Source organism: Phascolarctos cinereus, unplaced genomic scaffold (assembly GCF_003287225.1).
Source record: "Phascolarctos cinereus isolate Bilbo 61053 unplaced genomic scaffold, phaCin_HiC Scaffold_2;HRSCAF=192, whole genome shotgun sequence".
Classification (NCBI taxonomy): Eukaryota; Metazoa; Chordata; class Mammalia; order Diprotodontia; family Phascolarctidae; genus Phascolarctos; species Phascolarctos cinereus.
Genome location: NW_027555625.1, coordinates 331,034,305 through 331,056,722, shown reverse-complemented (window position 1 = coordinate 331,056,722; position 22,418 = coordinate 331,034,305). Strand labels below are relative to the sequence as shown.

Below are 22,418 nucleotides of genomic sequence, written 5' to 3'. Positions count from 1 at the left end.
GTCCCCTAAGTCCCAACATTGCCTTCCTTTGACCCAACCCTGTCCACCATTCTACCTCATCCTCTTTCTCCTCCGCTTTACTGATAAGCTAGCTGACAAAAAAGCCATCTACACACAATGCCTCCACTTCCTCCAGACTCACTCTCTTAATTCCTTGTCACTTCTCCCAATACTACTGAAATAACTCTCTACAGAAATAACTCTCTTGAAAGTCACAAGTGGGGGCAGTGAGGTGGTGCAGTGGATAGAGCACCGGCCCTGGATTCAGGAGGACCTGAGTTCAAATCCGGCCTCAGACACATAACGCTCACTAGCTGTGTGATGCTGGGCAAGTCACTTAACCCCACTACCTAAAAAAAAAAAAAAAGAAAGAAAGAAAGAAGAGAAAGAAAGTCACAAATGCAAACGATGTCCTAATGGCTAAATCCAATGCCTTTTTAAAAAAAATTTCTCTTCTTGGTTGGGATTTTCTGCAGCTTCTGACACTGTGGACCATGTCAACCTACTGAATATTCTCTCCTCCTTTGGTTTCATTGCATTTACCCAGTTCTTGTACCTCTCCAAACAAGCCTTCAGTTTCCTTACCTGGCTCATTATTCTTTTCCTATCCCTTGAAGTGGACAGTCCCCAAGGATCTGTCCTTGGTTCTTTTCTCCTCCCTATCCCCAATGGTTAGCACAGTTATTATGTGCTTAAAAATGCTTATCGGCTGACTCACCGACTATTCCCTTCCTCAGAAATCTTCCTCACACCCACAGCTTCAACCCATGACCTCTCTTCAAGTGACTCCTAAATCTCTATCTCTAGTTTTGTCTTCTGAACTAATCTTCACTGCCTTCAGGACCTCTGAACTCAGATATGCAGTGTGTTCAAAACAGACCACCTTTTCTTTTTTTTTTTAGGCAATTGGGATTAAGTGACTTGCCCAGGGTCAACAGCTGGTAAGTGTTAAGTGTTAAATGTTTGGCCTGAGGCTGGATTTGAACTCAGGTCCTCCTGACTTCAGGGCCAGTGCTCTATCCACTGGGCCACCTAGCTGCCCCCAGACCACCTTTTCTTTTCCCCAAAACTTGCTCCTCCTTCTGACTTTCCTTTTTGTCTGTGGTGCTACCATTCACCCAATCTCCCATATTCACAACCTTAGGGTTACCTTTTGTTCTCTCTGCTTCACTTTTCATGTGTATGCGATCAATTACCAAGTCCCGTTGATTTTACTCAGCCACCTCTTTTAAACCTGTCCCCTTCCTCTCTGTTCCAGACACCAGGATCCTCTTATGAGCCCTCATTTCCACCTACCTAAAACTATTGCAATAGTTTCCTCACAGGTTTTCCAATCTTTACTCTCCTCTCTTCCCCACTCCAAATGTAGTCTTCACAATACTTAGCAGAATAATCTTTCCTATGTACAGATTTGGTCTTGTTACTCCACTGCTTAAAAAATCTCCACTGGCTTACTGAATGATTTCAAATTGCTTGTTGGTATTTAAAAGGACATCTGTATTAGGGCACTCACTACCTTACCTTTCAATTCCATTTTGTATTACTCCCTGCATGCAATTCTATACTTCAGCCAACTCTGCCCTCTGAATACATGCTTAGACTCTCACATTTTTGTGACTTTGTTGAAATTGTTTGCTATACCTAGAATGCCCTCCCTCCTGCTCTTTAGTCTATTGAACTCTTGTCTATCTTTTAATGTCTGATTCAAATACTATCTCCTACTCCAAGCAGCTGTCCTTGATTATCCCAGTCAATAATGACCTTCTCCTGTAGACTACATCTAGTATTTTGTTTGATACTTCTCTACGGCAATTAAGATGTAGCAAGGTAGGGCAGTGGTTAGAGGCTGGACCTGCAATCAAGAAGACAAGTTCGAATCCAGCCTTAGGTACTTACTGGCTTGTGTGACTCTGGCCAAGTCACTTAATCTCTTTCTGGCTGTTGAGAGGATCAAATGAGCTAATATTTATATAGTGCTTTGATAGCTATTATTAAGTTATCATGCTACATTGCATATTATAAGAATCTGTGTTGCTCTTTTATCTCCCATACACTACTATAAACTAAGATATAAGCTTACTGTAAGCTCTTTGACAGTACAGCTTGTGTCTTTATCTAAGCTTTAAATCTTCCCTAGCACCTAGTATGATGTTCTACCCCTAATTTTTATCATATTATTATACTGGACCCACTAAACAGCCTCAATCCTTCCTTTAAAAAAGATTCACTGATGCCCTTTTTAATATCACTGTCACTTCCCAATGACTTACCACTCTTCTCCTTTATAACAAAAGAGTACTACTAAGCAAAACAAACCAATCTATTGGTTATGTCTGAAAATGTATGCCTTATTCTCCATGGTCTGTGGTCTGAAGTCAGGATTTCTTGAGTCATTTCAGTTATGTCTGACTTGCTGTGACCCAATTTGGAGTTTTCTTGGCAAAGATACTGGAGTGATTTACCATTCTTCTCCAGCTTATTATATAGATGAGAAACTGTGGCAAACAAGGTTAAGTGACTTGCCCCAGGCAAGTAAATTAAATCCATGGATTTAATTACCATTTCTCTGCTGATGATTCTCAAATCTACCTATCCTGCCCTAATATCTTTCCTTACCCCCAGTCTTCCACCTCCAACTGCTTTTTATACATATTGAACTAGATGTCCAGTAAACATCTTAAAACATGTCCAAAACAGAACTCATTATCTTCCCCACCACCACCACCACCACCACCACCACCTTACTTATTACTGTAAAGACGACACCATCCTCCCAGTCCCTCAGTCTCAAAACCTAGGAGTTATCCTGGAATGCTTCTACTATCTCTCATCCCCCATATTTAAACTATTGTCAAAGCTTTTTCCATTTCACCTTTGTAACATCTCTCAATACAACCCCTTCCCTCCTATAACACTTCGGACCACTCTAGTCAGGCCCTCATCACCTCAGGGATGGATTACTGCAGTAGGCTACTAGTGAGTCTACCTGCCTCAATCTCTCACCACTCTAATCCATCCTCAATTCAGCCTCCAGAGTGATTTTTATTAAAGCACATGTCTAACCACATGCTGCACCCCCCCCCACTAGCTCTCTAATTGCCTTCAGGATGAAATACAAAATCCTCTGTTTGGTGTTCAAAGCCCTTCCCCTCCTACCTTTCCAGTCTTTTTATACTGAACTCTCCACTTTGTATTCTTCAATCCAGTGACACTGGGCTCCTGGTTGTTCCATGAACAAAACACCCCATCTCTAAGCTCTAGCCATTTTCTCATGCTGTCCCCATGCCTGAATGCTCCTCATCTCAGCCTACTAACCTCTATGGCTTCCTTTGAGTCTTGCCTAAAATCTCATCTTCTACAGAAAGCCTCTTCCAACCCCTCTTAATTCTTGTACCTTCCCTCTTTTATGTCCTGTTTATCCTGTATGTAGCTTTTCTGTACATCTATGTTTGCTATGTCTCTTCCATTAGATTGTGGACTCCTTGAGGGCTGGCATTGTCTTTGTCCTCTTTTTGTATCCCCAGCTCTTAGTACAGGGCCTGGGACATAGCAGATAACAAATGTTTAATAAATGTTTATTGACTGACTGACTTACACATTACACTAATATACCACATTTGTATACCAATTTGTTCAGCCATTCTCCAGCTTATATGGGCACACACTTTCCTTCGGCACTACAAAAATAGTTGGTAAATTTTTTTTTAACGCATTAATTCCTTTTTCTGCCTTCTCTGCCGGTCATTAGCTCAGCTTCTACATTCTTATAGTATTAAGGGACTGGCCAAAGAAACTACTGAAGGAGAGAGTGATGGAGGGATGTTGAGCACACCTAAGGGCTCATTAGAAGATCAATGGCGAGGAGGGTGGGGGCGGGCGGAGAAGTTGTTAGGTGGGTTTGGTGCTAGAGCAAGGAAGGAAAGAAGGCAGCGGAATAGCAGCGTGAGCTGAGAGGGACCTAGATTAGGGGCGGGGCTAGGGCGGAGCTGACAGCGTTTGCGGGTGGGGCGGAGGTGGAGCTGGAGGGGGGCTAAGCTACCGGGGTGGAGCTAGGGGCAAAGCCGAGACGCGAGGGTGGAGCGAGAGGCGGAGCTAGAAATGACTGCATAAGGGAATTGAGCTAGGGGCGGGGCTAAAGGAGCCAAAACAAGGGGTGGATCAAGGGGCGGGGCTAAAGCGCCGAGGTTGGGCGGGGACCTGAAGCTAGGTTGAGAGGACTGGGGATTTCGTTTGACCAGCTCCTCCCCATTGCTGGGCGGCTCAGAGAAGCGATCCTATTCTGCACTGGAGACAGAGGAGTAGACGGAGGTTCGGCGGAGTCTTAAGTTAATTGGTGCTCCGCGGGAGAACACCTCTCACTTGGACTACTAGTCCCAAAATGCCCCCGCTAGGCGCGCTGCCTGCTGGGAGCAAGAGTCTTTCGTAGTCCGGAACCTAAGTCTCCAGCTACTCTGAAGATACGCCTTCTGCTGCTTTATTGGATTCGGCACCAAACGTGCTTCTCCATGATTGGCTAAAGTTTTTGTCTTGTACAGGTTCCTCTCCCACCCCCTAAGGAACCGGGAAGGCCAGATTTCCGAACTTCTCTGGGAGAGGAAGAAAACTAGAGGCATCAGAGAAAGTCAACCGGCAAGGTTTTTAGCTTACAGCTGCGGAACCCACCTATTCTATTTTCCAGTAGCTCCTTTTTCTTTTGTGTCTGGCCGGAAGTTATCGGAGAATGCTCCCGGAAGGCGGAAGTAGAGCTGACGGAAGTTAGGGAGAGGCGAATAGGATGGCGGCTGGGGCAGCAGCCGGGCTTGGTGCAGGTTGGGGCTGGTGCTGGGGATGCCATAGCTCGCGAATTGTGGGGAGCCTAAGCCCTTTCCCCCCGGTTCTCCTGTTGCTGCTGCTTTTATTGGTCGCGCCGGCTCCCCAACCTGCGACTTCTGACATCACGAACGGCAACAATGAGCATCTGAAGCGCGAGCACTCGCTGATTAAACCCTACCAGGGTGAGCAAGGGGGGAGGGGACGGGGGCGTGGCCCGAGGCGGGGGAGGAGGAGGAAGGGAGACCCTGGGACCTCGGGATCTGATCCTGGACCGTGGTGGAGGGGTTGGAACTGGGTCCCAGTATTGCTGAGAAAGTTCCCATGGACCGCCAAACTTGCCTGGGCCAGCACTCTTCTGCCTGGCTCCTCTCTGGCTTTCCCTTAGGAGTCTTCGTCGTCGCTCAGTCTTCAGTCAAGCCCATTGAGAGAGACTTGGACCATCAAGAGCCTTCTCTTCCAGCCCCCACTCCCGGATTCCTCACATTCGACATCTCTAAACCTACTCTCTGTCGCCTCTGTAGGGGTCGGATCCAGCTCCATGCCCCTCTGGGATTTCCAAGGCAGCACCATGCTTACCAGCCAGTACATACGCCTGACCCCCGACGAGCCTAGCAAAGAGGGCTCTATCTGGAACCACCAGGTAATTCTGAGCACCAGGCTGTGGACAGGGAGTAAATGGGTTTTACTTTTGACTTCGGGCAATTTCCATGGATTAAGGAAAGTGCTCTCTTCCATTTTCCCTTTTCTGAGTCACCCAGGAGACGAGTTCTTTGGCTGTGGGGAGCTTGTACAGTTTGGAAATCCCTTAGGAAGAACAGACTCTGGAAAATTGGTGAAGTCTTCCTGTGAGGGTGACATTGCTTAAAGGAAGGGTGCCAAATATATGAATAAACTAGTTTGTAATGATGAGGGCCTGGCTTTGCACGTATCTCTTTTATAATACTGGTAACCATGCCTTGGTTTTGTATGATCGTATTTCTGACCGTTTCCTTGTCAGGATAAAAACCTCAGAATGAGCGTTCATAAGCACTGCTTTGAGGAAACTAGAGAGTGAAATGAGAACTTTGTGGCAAGGCAGCATTTGGCTGGGGCCCCACTTTGAGAAGAGCTAACTCTTCCTAATCCTTTGATCCCTGTACTGGAACTTTGGCTACCTGCCCAGTTTCTTCCCTTTGCTTCATCTTCTATCTCTTCTCCACTGAGTTCAAACATGGCCATGAGTGCCCTGTTGTGACTTTCTCTCCATGCTTTCAGTTGCAGTTACAGTTACAACTCATCTCATTCATCCTTTTCACATCAAGGTTTCCTCTGTAGAACATTTATAATAGCTTCCTCACTTGAAGCTTTCATGTGGTCACAGAAAGTTAGAATGTAGAATGTCAAAGCTATAAAGGAGTTTTAGATATCAGCCAGTCTAATCTCACAACAGAGCAGGAGGCTAAGTGGCTTGCTTAAGGTCATCTCCCGTTGCTCCACTCTGTTTCCCATACTTTCTACTCTAGAGACAGTGACACTTAGGGAGAGAACCTCTTTCCTCAACTTCTAGTGTGTCTAGTGATAGGTGGAATAAGCACCTATTTAAGTGCCAGGTACTAGGAATGTGGTAAAGATAAAAATAAAACAATTTCTTCTTATAGCCTACTGGGGAAAACAACATGTTCACAGGTAAATGTGCATATAAGATACATACTAAGAAAGTGCAAAGTAATGAGGAGAGTACTAACGATCAGGAAAGGTAGTATATAGAAAGTAACAGCTGAGCACAGTCATGAAGGGAGCTGTGAATTCTGAGAGATGGAATTGAGAAGGGAGAACATTCCAAGCATGCCAGCCAGCTTGTGCAAAGGATTGGAGTTGGGAGATAGTATGTTACCTGTGGGGAACAACAGGTAGGCCAGTTTGGCTATAAAGTAGCTTGTGTAGGTATAGGTGGGAAGGATAGTATGTCAGTGTAAAATGTTAATTTTGGGCCAGAATATGAGGGTCTAAAATATCAAATAAAGGAGTTTGTATGTTATCCTAGAATTAAGTACAGAGCCCCTGAAGCTTTTTGAGCAGAGAATTGACATATGCTTTAGGAGTATCAATTGGCTGCTATAAGGAGGGATGGACTGGAAAGAGAAGAAACTACAGGTAGAGAGACCCTTTAGAAGGCTGTTGCAGTAGTCCAGGCAAAAAGGTATCCTAAATTGGAGTGATAGAGGAGTGGATTCCAGAAGTGTTATGAAGGTAGAAACAACATGAATTAGCAACTGTGGCTTTAGGAATGAAGGATAGGAGAGAAGTGAGCAAGACTCTGGGGAAGGGTGGTGGTTCCTTTTAGACGTGGTGAGAGGCAGCAAAGTGTAATGGGAAAGGCAGGGGGTAGGCAATCTAGGCCTCTGAGACTCAGTCCCTGACTCTAATTTGCTCTATGTCCTTGGCCAAGTCACATTACCTTTATGGGAGACAGTTTGTTTCTCTATGTGATGAGAATGTTGGACTAGATGATTTCTTATATGCCCTCTAGCTCTGGAATTCTTTGTTAAGCCTCTTCCTGCACCGTCTATTCCTTGAATGCTTGAATGCTCTGCCATATCAATTCTTCTTTCCCAGCAGTGCCTCTGCATGTTGTTGTATCTGACTCTTTGTGACCCTATTATGGGTTTTCTTGGCAAAGATATTGGAGTGGTTTGCCATTTCCTTCTCCAGGTCTTCCCAACTCCAGGCCCAGAGCTCTATCCACTGAACCTTCTAGCTGCCTCTGTCTCTGCATTAGCTCCCTTCAGAATTTGTAGTAGGTCATTGCCTTGCATATTAACCAATTAGCAATTAACACCAGTACTGACCAAAAAGCTTTCAGAGATCCGAATGAAGTCACTTCCAAGGACTTCAGCATGCCCTCTCATATCCCTCTCCATCCACAAAACACCTTTGTCCTTTAAATTCCTACTTCAAGCTTACTCAGTAAGCTCTGTACTAGTTCTAATTTTGTACTAATACTAAATCTGTATTAGTGCTTCTCAACTCATTCTATTTTCAGGATGAGTAAAGTACCTAAAATACTTCCACCTTTATACTGGAGAGTTAAAACTGAGTGTGGAAGAAGCAGGATTTAGGGAAGATGAAGAGTTGTCAGATTTTGTTTAATTTTTTTAAAGTTTAGGTTTTGAGAAATAAGGGAGTAATAGTTTTGTAGACCAACGTAACTTATCTGTGAGCTGATCCCTTAACTGGCATTTAGAAAACACTCCCCCCCCCCCCCCCCCCGCCAAAAAAAAATAAATAAATAAAAGGAACGACTTACTTAAATAAAAGGAACTTACTTACTTAAGTAAGCTGGGCCAAAGGGTATGCACAGCTTTATAGCCCTTTAGGCGTAGTTCCAGATTGCTCTCCAGGATTGTTGGAGCAGTTTGCAACTCTGCCAGCAAACACTGGCAGACACCTAAATTGCTAAAGAACATCAGTTTATATTCACTCATTGCTTTGTAGTTGTGCCTCAGTTTGTACCTCTGTGTGTTTACAGTTGTAGACATATCTGTGTGTTGCCACATTGGTTTCAGTATGCAATTTCCTGATAGCTGGAGAGGATGTTAACTATTTCCCAGCTGTTTCTGTATGCCTGTGGATTCTGCTTGATTTAACAGTTGTATAAAGTAAGCAGTCCTCCCAGAACATGGGCTTTATAACCCTAAGCCCAAATTGCTGTCTGGTAGTCCTTACTGTCTCTTGTAAGCTCCTTGGCACACAGATGACATAGCGTGGTCCTTGTGGTGTACAAGTGTTCACACTCAGAATCCCAGACCTTAGAATAAGAAGAGGCCTCAGAGGTCAAAATCCTACTGACCCCTGCATTTCATAGATGAAAAACCCACGGCCCTAAGAAGCTGTATGTCATGTCTGAAGTCTGAGAACCTTGGAATTTAGAACTGGGTGGGGCCTTTAGGGATATCAAATCTAACCCTTTGATTATTTTACAGCTAGGAAAACTGGGGCCCACAGAGGGAAAGTGACTGGCCTAAGGATACATAGCTAGTAACTTGCAGGGCTGGGAGTCACGTCTAGGTTTTCTGACTCCACTTCCAGTGCTTTTTGCACAATATCATGCTCTTTCCTTCTATGTGACTGTACCATGTCATATTTTGTGGGGATAGAAGCTGAGTTGTTGTGAGGCCCGATTCTGATTTGGTGTTATGATTCAGAAACATCAGTGTATACAAAGATGTCTTTGGGATCATGAGCACAAGATCCACTGAGCAACAAAGTTATTGCAGTAGTGGTAGGGGAATTGAAAAACAAAAAGAGTAGAAATCACTGGCCCCTGCCCCTTAGGCACTTTCTTTTTGGTCATGAAGATAAAGCCTAGTGATTTGTAGGACTGTGCTGGCACTGACAGCCTCTGTTTTCTACCAGCCCTGCTTCCTCAAGGATTGGGAGATGCACGTCCATTTCAAAGTCCATGGCCTTGGGAAGAAGAGCCTCCACGGAGATGGCTTTGCTCTGTGGTACACCAGGGACCGCCTTGTGCCAGGTGGGGTTAAGATGACCAGACCCTCCACACTGGGTATTGTAGCAAGCGTGTCATTCCTTTACCTTTGACCCCTGGGAATGGTGGTCCTTCCTGGATAAGCCAAAAGCTTACAGCCATGCACTCATTTGCATCAGTAGAGGCCAGTCCAGCATAGTGGGCCAGCATCATCCTTCTTGGAGGGATAAAAGGGGTGAGGTAGGGAAGGGTTTGTTGATAACTGATAAGTATATTCCTTGCTGGTTGGAGAGCAAAGAAAATAATAGGGTCATCTTTATACTCTGCTAGTGACTTCTGTTTTGGGGAGAATAAGGGCTCTTTTTAAACTATGAGACTGGAACCATCCTTTCTACCTGCTCTAGGTCCTGTGTTTGGAAGCAAGGACAACTTCCATGGACTGGCCATCTTCCTGGACACTTACCCCAATGATGAAGCTACTGAGGTGTGACCCTGGATATACTTGATGAGTTGAACTAGGATATGTTGTGGGAGAGCCAGGTCCTAAATCAGTCAGTCCAGACCTTCTGCCTGATCTCTGAATAGAACTATTGTTTCCTATTGGCTCACAGGATTTTAAACTACAAGGGCCCTAGAAATCCATCTAGTCCAACCTCTTATATGCTTCTAGGTAGAGAGCTGAAGAGGACCCTCTTCATTTTATAGATGAGGAAACTGAGGCCCTGAGAGATAACTTGACCACAGTTACACTGGCTGCTAAGTGTTAGAGTGGATATTTCAATCTGCATCCTTTGGGAATCCAGTGTTCTTTCCACTGTCCCATGCTGTTGTCTTGACTTTGGGCTGAACTCTTATTTCCTTTTTGGGTAGGGAGCCAGTGGCTCAGGCATTGGCATGACAGCTGTCTCTGTCTCTGCCTCCAGCGTGTATTTCCATATATATCAGTGATGGTGAACAATGGCTCTCTGACATATGATCACAGCAAGGATGGAAGATGGACAGAGCTGGCAGGCTGCACAGCTGACTTCCGCAACCAAAATCATGATACCTTCCTGGCTGTGCGCTACTCTCGAGGCCGCCTGACGGTGAGCGGGCTGCACTCTCATGGACTTCCTTTTAGGAGCTGGGCATTGGCAACTTGAGCCAAGGGCTGGTGTTAGAAAGCTAAAGCTTTCACCTTATCTTTCATCTCTACATCCTAGGTGATGACAGATGTAGAAGATAAGAATGAATGGAAGAACTGTATCGACATTTCTGGAGTGCAGCTACCTACCGGCTACTACTTTGGTGCCTCAGCTGGCACGGGTGACCTTTCTGGTGAGAACCTTGGGAACTGAGGGGACTGAGAAGTATTTGTGAGAGTGGCTTCTAGTGAGGCATGGAGCAATTTGGGGCAGCTTCAGTGTCTGGTTCCCATGTGTGGCGGGGCGGGGGGAGGGTGTGGAGTATTAGGGAAAGGGGGATGACTTCGGTCAGCATAAAGTACCATAAAGAATCAACGAGGGGCTTCCAGGCTGGGAGATTCCTAGCTTCTTACTAAGTGCAGGATAGGGGAGGTACAAGCTAGACATTCATTTGTGTGAAAAAGATTTGGGGGTTTTAGTGCCAGCCGGGGCCAGCTCTGTGTGAGTCATCAGGGCGACAGGACATCAATATTTCTGACTCCTTTCTTAAGTTCAGTCAAGACAAGCTAGCTACCTAGAACGTAGGAGGACCACTGTGCTCTGAGTTGGAGCATTGTGGTTGGTTCTGGGTGCTACAGTTTAATAAGGACATTAGTTGCAAAGTTGTCTTAGGTATCAAGAATCAGTTGAAGGAACTAGGGATGTTTAACCTGGAGGAGAGAAGAATTAGGAAAGGGCATGGCTGCTGTCTTACATTAGATTCTGCCTGGGCCCAAATGAGCAATGGGTGGAAGTTGTAGAGAGGTGAATTTGCTCTTGATTTAAGGAGAAACTTGCTGACAATGAGAGCTTTTCAAAAATGAAATGAGATGCCTTGGGACTTGGTGAGTTCTGAGATCTGGGATTCCATCCCCGTTAAGTCCATCTTCAGTCTTTCTAGGGTTACGAGATGGTTGAACCAGCGAGATGTCTTATAGCATACCTGCATTTCAGCAGAGTGTTTGAGAGAGTGTCCTTTAGTAAATATATAGGTCTTTGTTAACAAGATGGGAAACTGTGAGCTAGATAATAAGTGGATTCAGACTGGTTGAAAGACCAGACCCAAAGAGTGTGAGTATTGGGCTGATGTCAATCTGGAAGGACATCTAGTGGCAATTACGGGGCTCTACCCTTCCCTCTGTTCTGTTTGGACATTTTTATCAATGATTTGGGTGAAGGAACATGTGGAATGTTTATCGCATTTACAGATGCCATATCTTGGCTATGTTGGGACAACCCAGAAGGATCATCCAAATCTACTGAGATGATATTTAATGGGGCTAAATGTACAGTTCTGTTCTTCTGCCGTTGATTTTCTTGATAGCAAGTTTGGGCTGTAGAAGTACATGCTCACTAGTACTTTGTGTGGGAAAGGTCAGGAGATTTGTAAGCAAGCTCAGTTTGGGCCAGTACTGTGGCAGAGCTGCATTACAGAGAAAGCAAGTGTTGAAAATATGGTGGGCGATCTTCCCACTGTGCTCCTGTTAGCTGAGGCTCTGATGGACAGATCAGACTTGTTCTGCTTGATCCCAGAGAGCAGAAACAGGACTAATGAGGAGAGTAACAGGGAGACAGATCTCAGCTTTGTATAGTAGTTAGAACTGTCAAAACCCCCCCACAAAATTAGCTTCTTAGGAAGGTAGTGAGTTCTCAGTGAAATTATTGGAGCAGAAGCTAGATATGCTGTCATCAGAGATGCTGTAGACCAGATTTGTGCTTGAAGGTAAGGCTTGTATGAGATGGCCTCTAAGATCCCTTCCAGCTATGAGATTCACTTGGGGGAGGAATTTGGTTCCACTCTGGAATTCTTATGCTGAGAGAAAGAATGAAGGGCTTCAGGGGCTAGGCTGCAGGAGAACTTAACAGATGACATTTGAATTGGGTTCTCAAAGATAGGTAGAAATTACGAAAGGTGAAGGGGGGGAATGGGTGACATTTCAGGGATAGGGAACTATTAATGAAGGCTCAGCAGTAACATCACAGAATGTGTTCTGGTGCATTGAGGGCAGAGAATAGGCCAGAGGCTGCTGGTCCTGTTAGCTGGGTGGGTAGGTACACCTACAGGAGGGAGCTTCAGCTGGTTCACTGTATGCCCTGGTCCTACAGATAATCATGATATCATCTCAATGAAGTTATTCCAGCTGATGGTGGAGCACACTCCAGAAGAGGATAACATTGACTGGACCAAGATCGAGCCCAGTGTCAGCTTCCTTAAGTCTCCCAAAGGTGCGTCTCCAGCCTAGTCTGGGAGACCCCAGCATGCTCCTGGGACCTTTAGCTAAGAAGCTGTGGCTTTGGCTAGAACAATAGAAGCTATGGTGTGGCCACTTTGGGGAGCCTGGGGGCTGTAATTGGAGGGGGGCAGGGGTAGTGATGCCATGGATTCTGACAGAGAGAAAGCTCATGAGGTAGGAGAAAGAACCCTACATTTGGAGTCAGAGGGTCTGGGTTCCATCTTATCTCTGCTACTTACTACCTGTGTGAACTTAGGTAAACCATTCTGTGGGCCTCAGTTTCCTCATCTGTAAAATGAGATTGCTTAGAGAACCTCTGAGGTCCCTTCTAGCTCGAAATCTTTGATTTTGTCATAAGTTCTTAAATGACCCATGACCATATCTGTGGGGGTGCTCTCTCACTGACATAGGATCCAGTTCTCCCCTCCCCCTCCCTTTCGACTCAGCCTCAGTAAATGGATCGAATTGCTTTGGTCAGAAAAATTTATCCCATCGTAGCCAGCTGTCTGGTAATGAAGGCTCTCCACATTTATCTAGGCTCATTGTTGAGTGACAGCACCATCCATCACCGGGCCCATCTTTGAAACCTTTCTGACTTGGCAGGACCTTCCAAGGCTTGCACTCTATTGGCATATATAGCCTTCAATAAGTCAGGGTCATGTCTGTGCCTTGGCCACCGAAGGGGAACTTTAGTGGAAGGTCCTGTCACTCTTGTGCCCCCTGAAGGACCCAGCCCCAGCCTCCGTGGGCTCAACTTTCCACGGGATACACTGCATCTGGGAGGGGGCTGGGGAGTGGCCTCCTAGTGCCCTGTTCTCAGTCTCTCCTCTGCTTCCTCAGATAACGTGGATGACCCCACCGGGAACTTCCGAAGTGGCCCTCTGACAGGGTGGAAGGTGTTCCTGCTGCTGCTCTGTGCGCTGTTGGGGATCATCGTGTGTGCTGTGGTGGGAGCTGTGGTGTTTCAGAAGCGACAGGAGAGGAACAAGCGTTTCTACTGATGTGGTGCGGGGAAAGAATGATTGGGTGAGGGAGAAGGGAAGCCTGGTGCAGGGGTTCAGGCCGTCATGTGAACTTTTCTACTTGGGGATTGTTTAAAAAAAAAACCCCAACAACCTTATTTCTTAACCTGTTTGAAAAGAAATAATTTTAAAGTATTTTCATACATTTCATTTCTAGCCCGACTTGGGGCAAGTGACAAGAACTTGGGGACTCTGGCGTGGGGTCCGCTCGGCTTGGAGACTGGAGTAGAGAGAGGGAAGGAGAAAAGCCTGGCTTATCTGGTCTGTGACTGGGCCTTAGTTGCTGTCTCCTGCCCATGGATAAGGCCTCCCCGTGCCAGCTCTGAGCCCAGCAACAGTGAAAGCAAGCTGTTTATTGAGTGCTTATCCCTGCTTTTGTCCTTTGCTTGGGCTTGGGGCTGTAGGGGCTCTCACAGGAGAGACATAAATGCTGGTGACTCGTCTCCGCTTGTAGGGCATAGTAACAGAGTAGGAGTCTTATGTGCCAGCAGGGATTCCTGGTTCTGAGATGGCCTTTCCATCTACCTCCTGAACCAGGCCCCGGGCTAAGGGAATGGGGTCAGGGCTGCAGCCTTGGAAATGAAACAATGCAGTGAGTGAGGATGCAGCTCTGGAAAGCAAAGGACTGTGAAGTTTTGCATAATAAAGTGAATAACCAAACTCATGTGCTTGTTGAAAAGGCCTTTCTTCCTCCGTGTCGGTGTTGTTACGGCACCGTCTCCTCATCTTATCGAGCAAACACTTATTGATGTGCTTAACGGTGTGCAGAACGTTGTCCTTGGACCTGAGGGAGATACAATGTAGTTGGGCTTTTCCCTCTTGAAGTTAATTGTGTAATGGGGAAAATGCATACACACAACTGAGGTATACAGTCACTGCTTTTAAAACAATACAGAGGAGAAGGTTATTCCTCATAGGTGATAAGAGCAAGTTTCCTACAAGGAAAGGTGGCATGTAAATTGGATTATTGAAGATTGAGTTACATTTCAGGGATGAAGAACTTAATAAAGGCAGGGCAGTGACATCACAAAATGTGTTGTGGTGAGTTGAGGGCACAAAATAGTCCAGAGAAAAGAAGTAGTGCGACATCCAGTTGAAAAGATAGAGTAGCGCACAGTGGGGCCTGTTTGGTCTTTACTCAGTAAGGAAGAGAGCCCCCCAAGATCTTGGAAAGGAGAAGATTTAGTGAGATTGATAGTTTAAAGAGAAGAGAGTATGGAGAAGAAACACTTGTTTGGTCCGAAACTATTATTACATTAACATAGGAGACTAATGCTGAAAAAAGCCCCTTTGCCAATTCAGGTCAGCAGCTGCTTTTAGTCTAGAGACAGCCAGATGCTTTGGCATTCAACCAAATATGATTGAATGAAGTTGCAGGCCTTCAGCATTTCAGAAAACTTCAAAGTGACTCATTTCCTGAAGTGCTAGTGTATTTGTGAAGCATTTGTAATTTAACAAAGTATATTTATGTCTGCTAACTCATTACATCCTCATGATTAGAGGCAGTCTAGCAGAGTGGGTTGATGGCAGTCCTTGAGTCAAAATGACCTCTGTTGAGTCTTCCCTGATACTTAGCTGTGCAACCACTGTTCAGTTATTCAAGACTTAAGTTACGGAAAGTCCACTGGGTATTTTCCATGTTGGGAATTCCCAACACTATGAAATCAGGTCCAGAAAAAAATAAATTATGGTGTGATCGTTAACATTCATGAGGAGGATGCAAGTTGGGAGGTTGTGTCTGGCTTCAGGATCACACTGCAGAATTCCTCTGCTCTTTCGTTGGATTTCACGGTCTCTGAGGTCTTCTTCCTTATGTGTTTTTCCTTGTATGTGATTCCAGCAACCATAGCAATAGTCAAACTTCCACATTTCTTTGCGCTCCCTGAGTCATCCAAAGCCTGAGAGTTAGACTCAGTGTTGGGAAGAATCTCAAAGGTCACTTAGTCTCAGCTCAAAAATAAATTCTTGTTGAATCCATAGGAAAGCAACAATTCCCTCTGTATTGTAGTCTACAGCATGCAGCCTCAGCTTGAAGATCACTAGAAGCAACTTAACCACTTTTGGACAGTTTCTGTTTGTCAGAAAAATTTTTATTGACCTGAAAACTGACTGATATTTCCCTGTGGGGCCAAGTGAAATAAAATCCTTCAAAACCTATAATAACCCTTTAATTTCACTCTCCTCTTTGGTAAACATTTCCAATTCTTTCATCTGATCCCCAGTTGGCATGAGGTCAGGTCGCTTGACCATCCTGGTGATCCTTCTCTGGAACCACTCTAAACTTGTTTATAAAATTGAACCCAGTAGTCCAGATGTGTCTGGCTGGGCTGAGGCCAGTGAGATTTTTTTTTCCTCCATGGTGAAACTGAGGAGGGGAGATACGGGGTGGCACGGAATGACATACCCTACGTGTGTGTGTCTATCTCTGGCTTTCACGTTCCTTACAAGCCTGATTCCCAAACGGTCCCTTGAGACAGTAGTTATGGATCATTATCTCCATTTTACAAATGAGGATGCTGTCAGAATTGAGTCTATAATCCGAGTTTCCAGACATGTAATCTAGGGCCTCGGGCCGCGCCGTACCCCCAGACCTAGTCCCGGGAGAAGCCTGTAGCCTTCCGCCCCTACGGCCAACATTGTCCTCTGAGAGCAAAGACTGGATTCCAGACACCCAGAGGAGCCCCGGAAATGGAACCCTAAAGGGGGCGCTGCCCGGAGAATCCGAGCGCCAGGCCTCTTGGGAGTTGTAGTCCTGAGCCGCGAGACTCGCTGTCCCACAAGGCCTCGCGGCGGCGCAAGGACAGGACGTGGCAGAGCGGCCGGCTGGTGGGGGAAGATGGCGGTAGAGCGGAGCGCGCTTGGGGCCAGAGCCGGGGTCTGGATGGGGGCAAGAGGCGGGAGCCGGCGCGGGCTGGCCCGCTTGTTCCCGCTGCTGCTCCTGCTCGGGTTGGCGGCCCGTGGCTCTGCTCTGTACTTCCACATCGGGGAGACGGAGAAGAAGTGCTTCATCGAGGAGATCCCGGACGAGACCATGGTCATAGGTACGAGTGCCTAGGGTGGGGGTGAAGAGGAGTTCCCGGGAGTGGGGGGGGTCACGTGACCCTGCAGGAAAAGTAGGGGCAGAAACGTGGGCGAGAGCGGGGGGACGACCGGCCCGGGAAGGTGTGACCCCGCTTTCCCCACGGAGTCCCTCGTCCCCTCTCTCCCTGCAGGGAACTACCGGACCCAGCTGTATGACAAGCAGCGGGAGGAGTACCAGCCTGCCACCCCCGGCCTGGGCATGTTCGTGGAGGTTAAAGACCCGGATGACAAGGTGAGAACCCCGCGGGCTCCCGGGGCAGAAGGGCTGGGGAGGAAGCCCCACCCAGCATCCGCATTTGGAACCTGCTGAATGGGCCAGGCATACTAGTGCACTAGAGGGGCCTGCTCGGCTGCTCCTGTCCACCGCCCTCTCCCTCCCATCTGGAGCTCTCCCTACCCCACTTAAGCATGTAGAACCGTGCCTTTCTATTTGCATTGAATCCCTCACCAGAGCAGGATCACTCAGATGTATGAGCTTGGAAAAGTCACAGCTCTGGACTTCACTTTGCTCATCTGTAAAATGAGAAAGGTGGACAGCTTGGTCTGCAATTCAGGCATTCCACGATTTGAACCCTTTGGGAAATCTGCATCTTGGATACAGCCCAAGACTCCCCTACTCACTTGCCCTCCTACAGGTCTAAAACCTCAAACTGTCTTTTCCACATTTTCCTTTTCCCACCTGTGAAATGGACTATGAGTAGCTGCAGCCTCTTAGCAAGATTCCCAAAAACAGGGTGACACTACAACATGTTATGAAATTAGTACTCAAGTTTCCATCAGCCATTGTTACTACAAAGGCCCTTTTTTCCCTCCAGGTTATTCTTTCCAGGCAGTATGGCTCAGAAGGCAGATTCACTTTCACTTCTCACACTCCTGGAGAGCACCAGATCTGCCTACACTCCAATTCCACCAAGTTTTCCCTCTTTGCCGGAGGCATGCTGGTAAGTGTTAGAAAAGGGCCTTAGCCAACTTGGCAAAAAGGGCAGGATGCAATATGGGCAGTCGAGGTAAGAGTACACAGGGCTGGGAGTCAGGAGGCTCAAATTCTAACCCTGGATTTATCACTGACTTACTGCTCTTGGATAAATTGCTTTCCAGGCCTCGGTTTCCATATTTTAAAATAAGGCATTTAGCTCATTTCTTAAGCAAGTTCGCCATCAACTCTGACATTGTATGAGTCAGTCATTTTCCCTTTTTGACACTCATTTTTCTCATTTATAAAATGAAGACTTCGGACTAGATGATCTCTCTGGTTCCCTCCAGGTCTGACATTATGTAGTTCTAGAATCTCTGTACTCTTAGAATAAGTATGTGGTGATTTCTGTGTGGGTGAAGGAGTCAGGGTAGAGTGAGGTAGTTTTTAGAAGATAATATGACATAAAAGACTGAGTAATTGGGGAGTGAAGAGTTTTAGAATAGTTGGAGATTGCATGTTGTGGACCAGATGTTCGTCTTGTCTTAAGTGAATGGAGCTGTGTACCTTGACTTTTATACTTGTTTCCCCCCCCCCCCAGAGAGTTCACCTGGACATTCAGGTAGGTGAACATGCCAACGACTATGCAGAGATTGCTGCCAAAGACAAGCTGAGTGAGCTGCAGCTTCGAGTTCGACAGCTAGTGGAACAAGTAGAACAGATCCAGAAGGAGCAGAATTACCAGAGGGTGAGGGGATTGATAGTGTCTACGAGATGGGGCTCCTGGGTGGAAGGTACTAAGTACTCAGTGGAAAGGAGGACTGCTCCTTTTTCATGGCTGGCTGGCTTCTTTCATTATTGGCCCTGGGGTCTAGATTAGTTCTACAGATCCTGGTCCTCTGGGATACAAACATGAGATACTATGAGTATGACTATTAGCTTAAGTCCTCCTCTGTTTCCCACAGTGGCGAGAAGAGAGGTTTCGCCAGACCAGTGAAAGCACTAATCAGCGAGTTCTGTGGTGGTCCATTGTCCAGACTCTCATCCTTGTGGCCATTGGTGTCTGGCAGATGAGGCACCTCAAGAGTTTCTTTGAAGCCAAGAAGCTGGTGTGAAGGGCCCAGGACACAGGGGCAAGTGAGAGTTTCTCCCCAGAATGCAGGACTCATGGGACTGTCTTTGGCTTACCCTGCCCCTACATCCAGCCACAGCTGATGCCCCTCTGCTGGCTCTGATGGGAAGTGAAAAGCCTGGGACATCTTCCTGCCTCCCAGGGCAGGTCCCCTTGCTCCCATTCCAAGTGAAAGGGCTTGGGGATTGGTTTCTTTCTGTCAATGCAGGGAAGAGGATGGGTTTCCAATCAAAAGGAAACCCACTCTCCTCCCCTGGCTAATTTTGCCTCTGTCTTTGACTGACTCTTTGGACAGAGTCAGAAGGCAGCTGGTATCCTCACCCTGGAGGATGCTTGCAAATAGCTTTATTGTCTTGCTGAATAGGTGCCTGGACTGAGTCTAGCCCTTCCCACTTGGGCTGGGTGCCCTTTGCTAGGGCTCTTTGCAGTAATACCCCTGGGGAATGGGCCTAAGAGAAATGGCTGCTGGTGAAAGGGACTATGGGCCATTCAGCACTTCACCAACACCAGTGTTAACTTTTCAGGGATTGAGAGTTGGCTTCTGATTTCCTTTTGTCTTCCTTTGTTGACTTGAGTCTTTGAAATTGGGCAGGACTGCAGACAGCTTGGGGTCTTTCTTATTCTCTCACCTTGACATGTTGGGTCTGGGCTCTCCCTAGTGAGATACCCCTCTCAGGCAGAGTTTGACCCCAGTGAAATGCATAGTGGGGAAATGGGACTGTGGCATGGGTGAATTGATTTCATTCAGCTCCTTTAAGAGTTCAGTTTATCCTCTCTAGGTTCTGAGCTAAAGGGAATGGAGTCAGGCAAAGTGGCTTTCTGCACTGGGTAGAGGGGGATGGGTTAGAGGAATTTTAGTTACAGGTTTCATTGTAAATACCTCTTGGTTTGTTACATGGATTTCCCAATAAAAACATTTTTGGCCTGGTGTCCTGTCTTAATCCAGATATTTACTAAGGTCTGCTAAGGTTTGGAACACCCCGTGCTATGCTCAGTTATGCTGTGGGGTTATGAAAATAAATACGAACTAGTAGGCTTTCAAGGAACCTCTGTTTGGAGAAACAAGAACTCTTTGTGAAAAGTTAACAGTAATTACAAATACATGCCTATAGAACTTTCACTCTTTCTGTATTTGTGTGTGTGTGTGTATATATAAAATGTCTAGAATTCCTAGAACTGTAATGTTATCATTGGGAAGAAACTGACATAGCTTTTTGGAAATGTATCAAAGGAAAGCTGTTGTAACTCCTTAAAGCAAAGGCTCTTTTGTCCTTTTATGAAACTTCTCCTTGGCTTTGGTCAAACGTTAGTTTAGTTAGAGACAAATACACCTTATTGGATTGTTTCCCCTTATTTATGCAATTTCACACTCTATCCCTAAACTGTTGGGGAGGATCTTGTTTTCCAGATTGTGCTAGTGCTCAGTCCAAATGAAGCTTTTATGTCCCAAATTAAACTGCCTGGAATCCCCTTGATGCTCCCACTTTCCCAATTCAGCATTATCCTCGACTCTTCCCCTGCATGTCATTCTCTTGCTGTTCCTCCACCACTCTGAAGTGGGACCCCTTCTCTTCTCACATAGTGTCCACTTTCATTTAGATCCTTCTCATCTCTAGCACAGATAACACAACCTCCTAACTGTCCATAATTCAAATCTCTCACCACTCTGGTCCATCCTACAGGTTGCTGCTAAAGTTATTTTCCTTAAATATAATTCTGACCATGTGACTCCCTTGCTTAAGCAATTGCCATGTTTCCCTATTGCCCCTAAAATAAAATATAAACTCTTGTTTAGTTTTTAAAGCCTTTCACAACCTAGCCAGCTTCATTGGACAATTGCCCCTCCTCTCATTCTCAGCAATCCAAACTGGCCTTCTCTGTTCCTCTCACATGACACTCCACCTGCCATCTCTGACTTTACACAAGTAATCCTTTATGCCTGGAATGCATACGTGCTCCTGACCTTATAGAATGCCCTTTGTCCTTCAAGCTGAGGAGCTTATAAAAGCTTTTTCTTATGCTTTCAACTGCTTGAGCCCCCCCATCTTTTATATATATGTGTGTGTGTGTGTGTATATGTATATATATATACGCACACACAACTATTGTATTTATTCTGGATAAAATTACATATGTACTTGTCTTCCCTGATATAGTGTAAGCTCATTATGAGTAGGGATTGTTACATTTATTGTATTTCTGTCCCCAGTGCTGGGCACACATTAAGGTCCTTCATGGTTACTGATCAATTTTCCTTATTCTAAGGAGAGATGAGAAGGATGAGTTTTCTGACCAATGGTGTCAATTATATTCAGTCAATTGCTCACCTAGAAACACCAGGAACTAAAAAATTGAAATATTCCTAATGTATGTCAGGGATGAGACCTTTTTGTACAGAGAGGTGCACCCCTGGTACCTGCACTCCCTCCCATCAGTTGTGCTGACACCTGGGACTAACATGGGTGCTGGTACCATCTTCACCCCCTTCCCCACGCTAGCTGATCTGAGATTGCAGGCCTACGCTGCTCAGCAGGTAGAATCTCAAGAGACTTAAGTGTCTTATCTCATCTTCAGCCTTCTTAAGGCCTACCTATGGTTGTGAAGAATATCCTTAAGGATTGTATTATTTATTGCATTTGAATACCCAGTGCTTAGCACATATCTGGTATATCAGGCACTTTATAAATGATTGATAGGTAAGCCTTAAAATTCCCAAGTTATATGTATGTGACCTGTTTCTTTACTGGTTTATCACAAAATCACTCAGAGGAAAATTGTTGCTAAAGGTAGAAATAACATGAGTAGGAGAATTTGATCAATTCACCTTCTCAATTTTCTACAAACCTCAAAAGTAACCCTAATGCATTTGTGAAAGTGAGTAAGGCACTAATATACATACATAGTACACTCTGAGGGCGTGAATCTTTCAGTTTTGGTCAGAGATCCCCGTTTCTTCTTGCTGGATCCTTGACTGCTAATTGTGCCATCATTATCCCAATGGCCTCATCAGTCTCAACTCTGGTGTCATCTCTGACTCTTCCTTGTCCCTCATCACATATAATCGATTGGTCATTGTCTCTTCAGTCTTTGCAATTTTGCTAATAACATTTTGGGTCAGTATCACCACTTGCTATCACAGCAGGGAACCACAGACTTTCCTCTCCCTCAATCTAACCCCCCCCCCCTTGCAGGTCACAAGTGACTTCCCAGCAGGTCCCAGACATCTATTCTCAGCTGGCTGCCAAGATTCCTATCCCTCCTCCTGCAGGAAATAGCCCTGAGCCCCAGTCCACACTGATCCTAGCATCTACTATCTTATTGGTTCAGATCATCTTGCCCTGCCATTGTTCCTCAAGGTCCCTTGGACTTTGCTATTGACCCTCCTACTTTGCCTGCCAGAAACTCCCGCTGTTTTTATCCTGGCCTTTTCATCTGCCACAAGATGACATGTTTATGTTGTCTCACCCAATTAGAATGTGAGCTCCTTGAGGGCAGAGCCAGTCTTGATTTTTCTGTTGGTATTTCTAGCCCTTAGCACAGTATTTGGAACACAGAACATGCTTAATAAATGCTTTTCCATTTAATTATAATCA

At 45.8% G+C, this 22,418-nt stretch overlaps 2 protein-coding genes across 3 annotated transcripts; both read left to right on the top strand.

Moving 5' to 3' along the window:
• Nucleotides 1-4,278: 4,278 nt before the first annotated feature.
• Nucleotides 4,279-14,363, top strand: LMAN2 (lectin, mannose binding 2). The gene is made up of 8 exons (XM_020998764.2): nucleotides 4,279-4,994; nucleotides 5,334-5,452; nucleotides 9,208-9,325; nucleotides 9,685-9,764; nucleotides 10,204-10,365; nucleotides 10,483-10,597; nucleotides 12,550-12,669; nucleotides 13,518-14,363. The coding sequence occupies exons 1-8, from the start codon at nucleotides 4,775-4,777 to the stop codon at nucleotides 13,676-13,678; spliced, it is 1,095 nt and encodes a 364-aa protein (XP_020854423.1). The 5' UTR covers nucleotides 4,279-4,774; the 3' UTR covers nucleotides 13,679-14,363.
• A 2,138-nt stretch (nucleotides 14,364-16,501) lies between these two features.
• TMED9 (transmembrane p24 trafficking protein 9) lies at nucleotides 16,502-19,755 on the top strand. Of its 2 annotated transcripts, XM_020998814.2 has the most exons (5): nucleotides 16,503-16,740; nucleotides 16,912-17,012; nucleotides 17,596-17,721; nucleotides 18,295-18,441; nucleotides 18,659-19,755. In XM_020998814.2, the coding sequence occupies exons 1-5, from the start codon at nucleotides 16,536-16,538 to the stop codon at nucleotides 18,806-18,808; spliced, it is 729 nt and encodes a 242-aa protein (XP_020854473.1). In that variant the 5' UTR covers nucleotides 16,503-16,535; the 3' UTR covers nucleotides 18,809-19,755. The 2 variants fall into 2 exon arrangements, with proteins under 2 accessions (XP_020854475.1, XP_020854473.1); XM_020998816.2 differs by lacking the exon at nucleotides 18,295-18,441 and having other exon boundaries at nucleotides 16,502-16,740.
• The last annotated feature ends 2,663 nt before the right edge of the window (nucleotides 19,756-22,418 follow it).

What these genes read in the sequence shown, in the direction of transcription:
- LMAN2 (XM_020998764.2), top strand. Translation starts at nt 4,775, where the DNA reads ATGGCGGCTGGGGCAGCAGCCGGGCTTGGTGCAGGTTGGGGCTGGTGC. An exon ending in GCTGATTAAACCCTACCAGG is followed by an intron (nt 4,995 to 5,333) that starts GTGAGCAAGGGG and finishes TCGCCTCTGTAG; the next exon opens with GGGTCGGATCCAGCTCCATG. An exon ending in GCTCTATCTGGAACCACCAG is followed by an intron (nt 5,453 to 9,207) that starts GTAATTCTGAGC and finishes GTTTTCTACCAG; the next exon opens with CCCTGCTTCCTCAAGGATTG.
- TMED9 (XM_020998814.2), top strand. Translation starts at nt 16,536, where the DNA reads ATGGCGGTAGAGCGGAGCGCGCTTGGGGCCAGAGCCGGGGTCTGGATG. An exon ending in TTAAAGACCCGGATGACAAG is followed by an intron (nt 17,013 to 17,595) that starts GTGAGAACCCCG and finishes TTTTCCCTCCAG; the next exon opens with GTTATTCTTTCCAGGCAGTA. An exon ending in TCTTTGCCGGAGGCATGCTG is followed by an intron (nt 17,722 to 18,294) that starts GTAAGTGTTAGA and finishes CCCCCCCCCCAG; the next exon opens with AGAGTTCACCTGGACATTCA.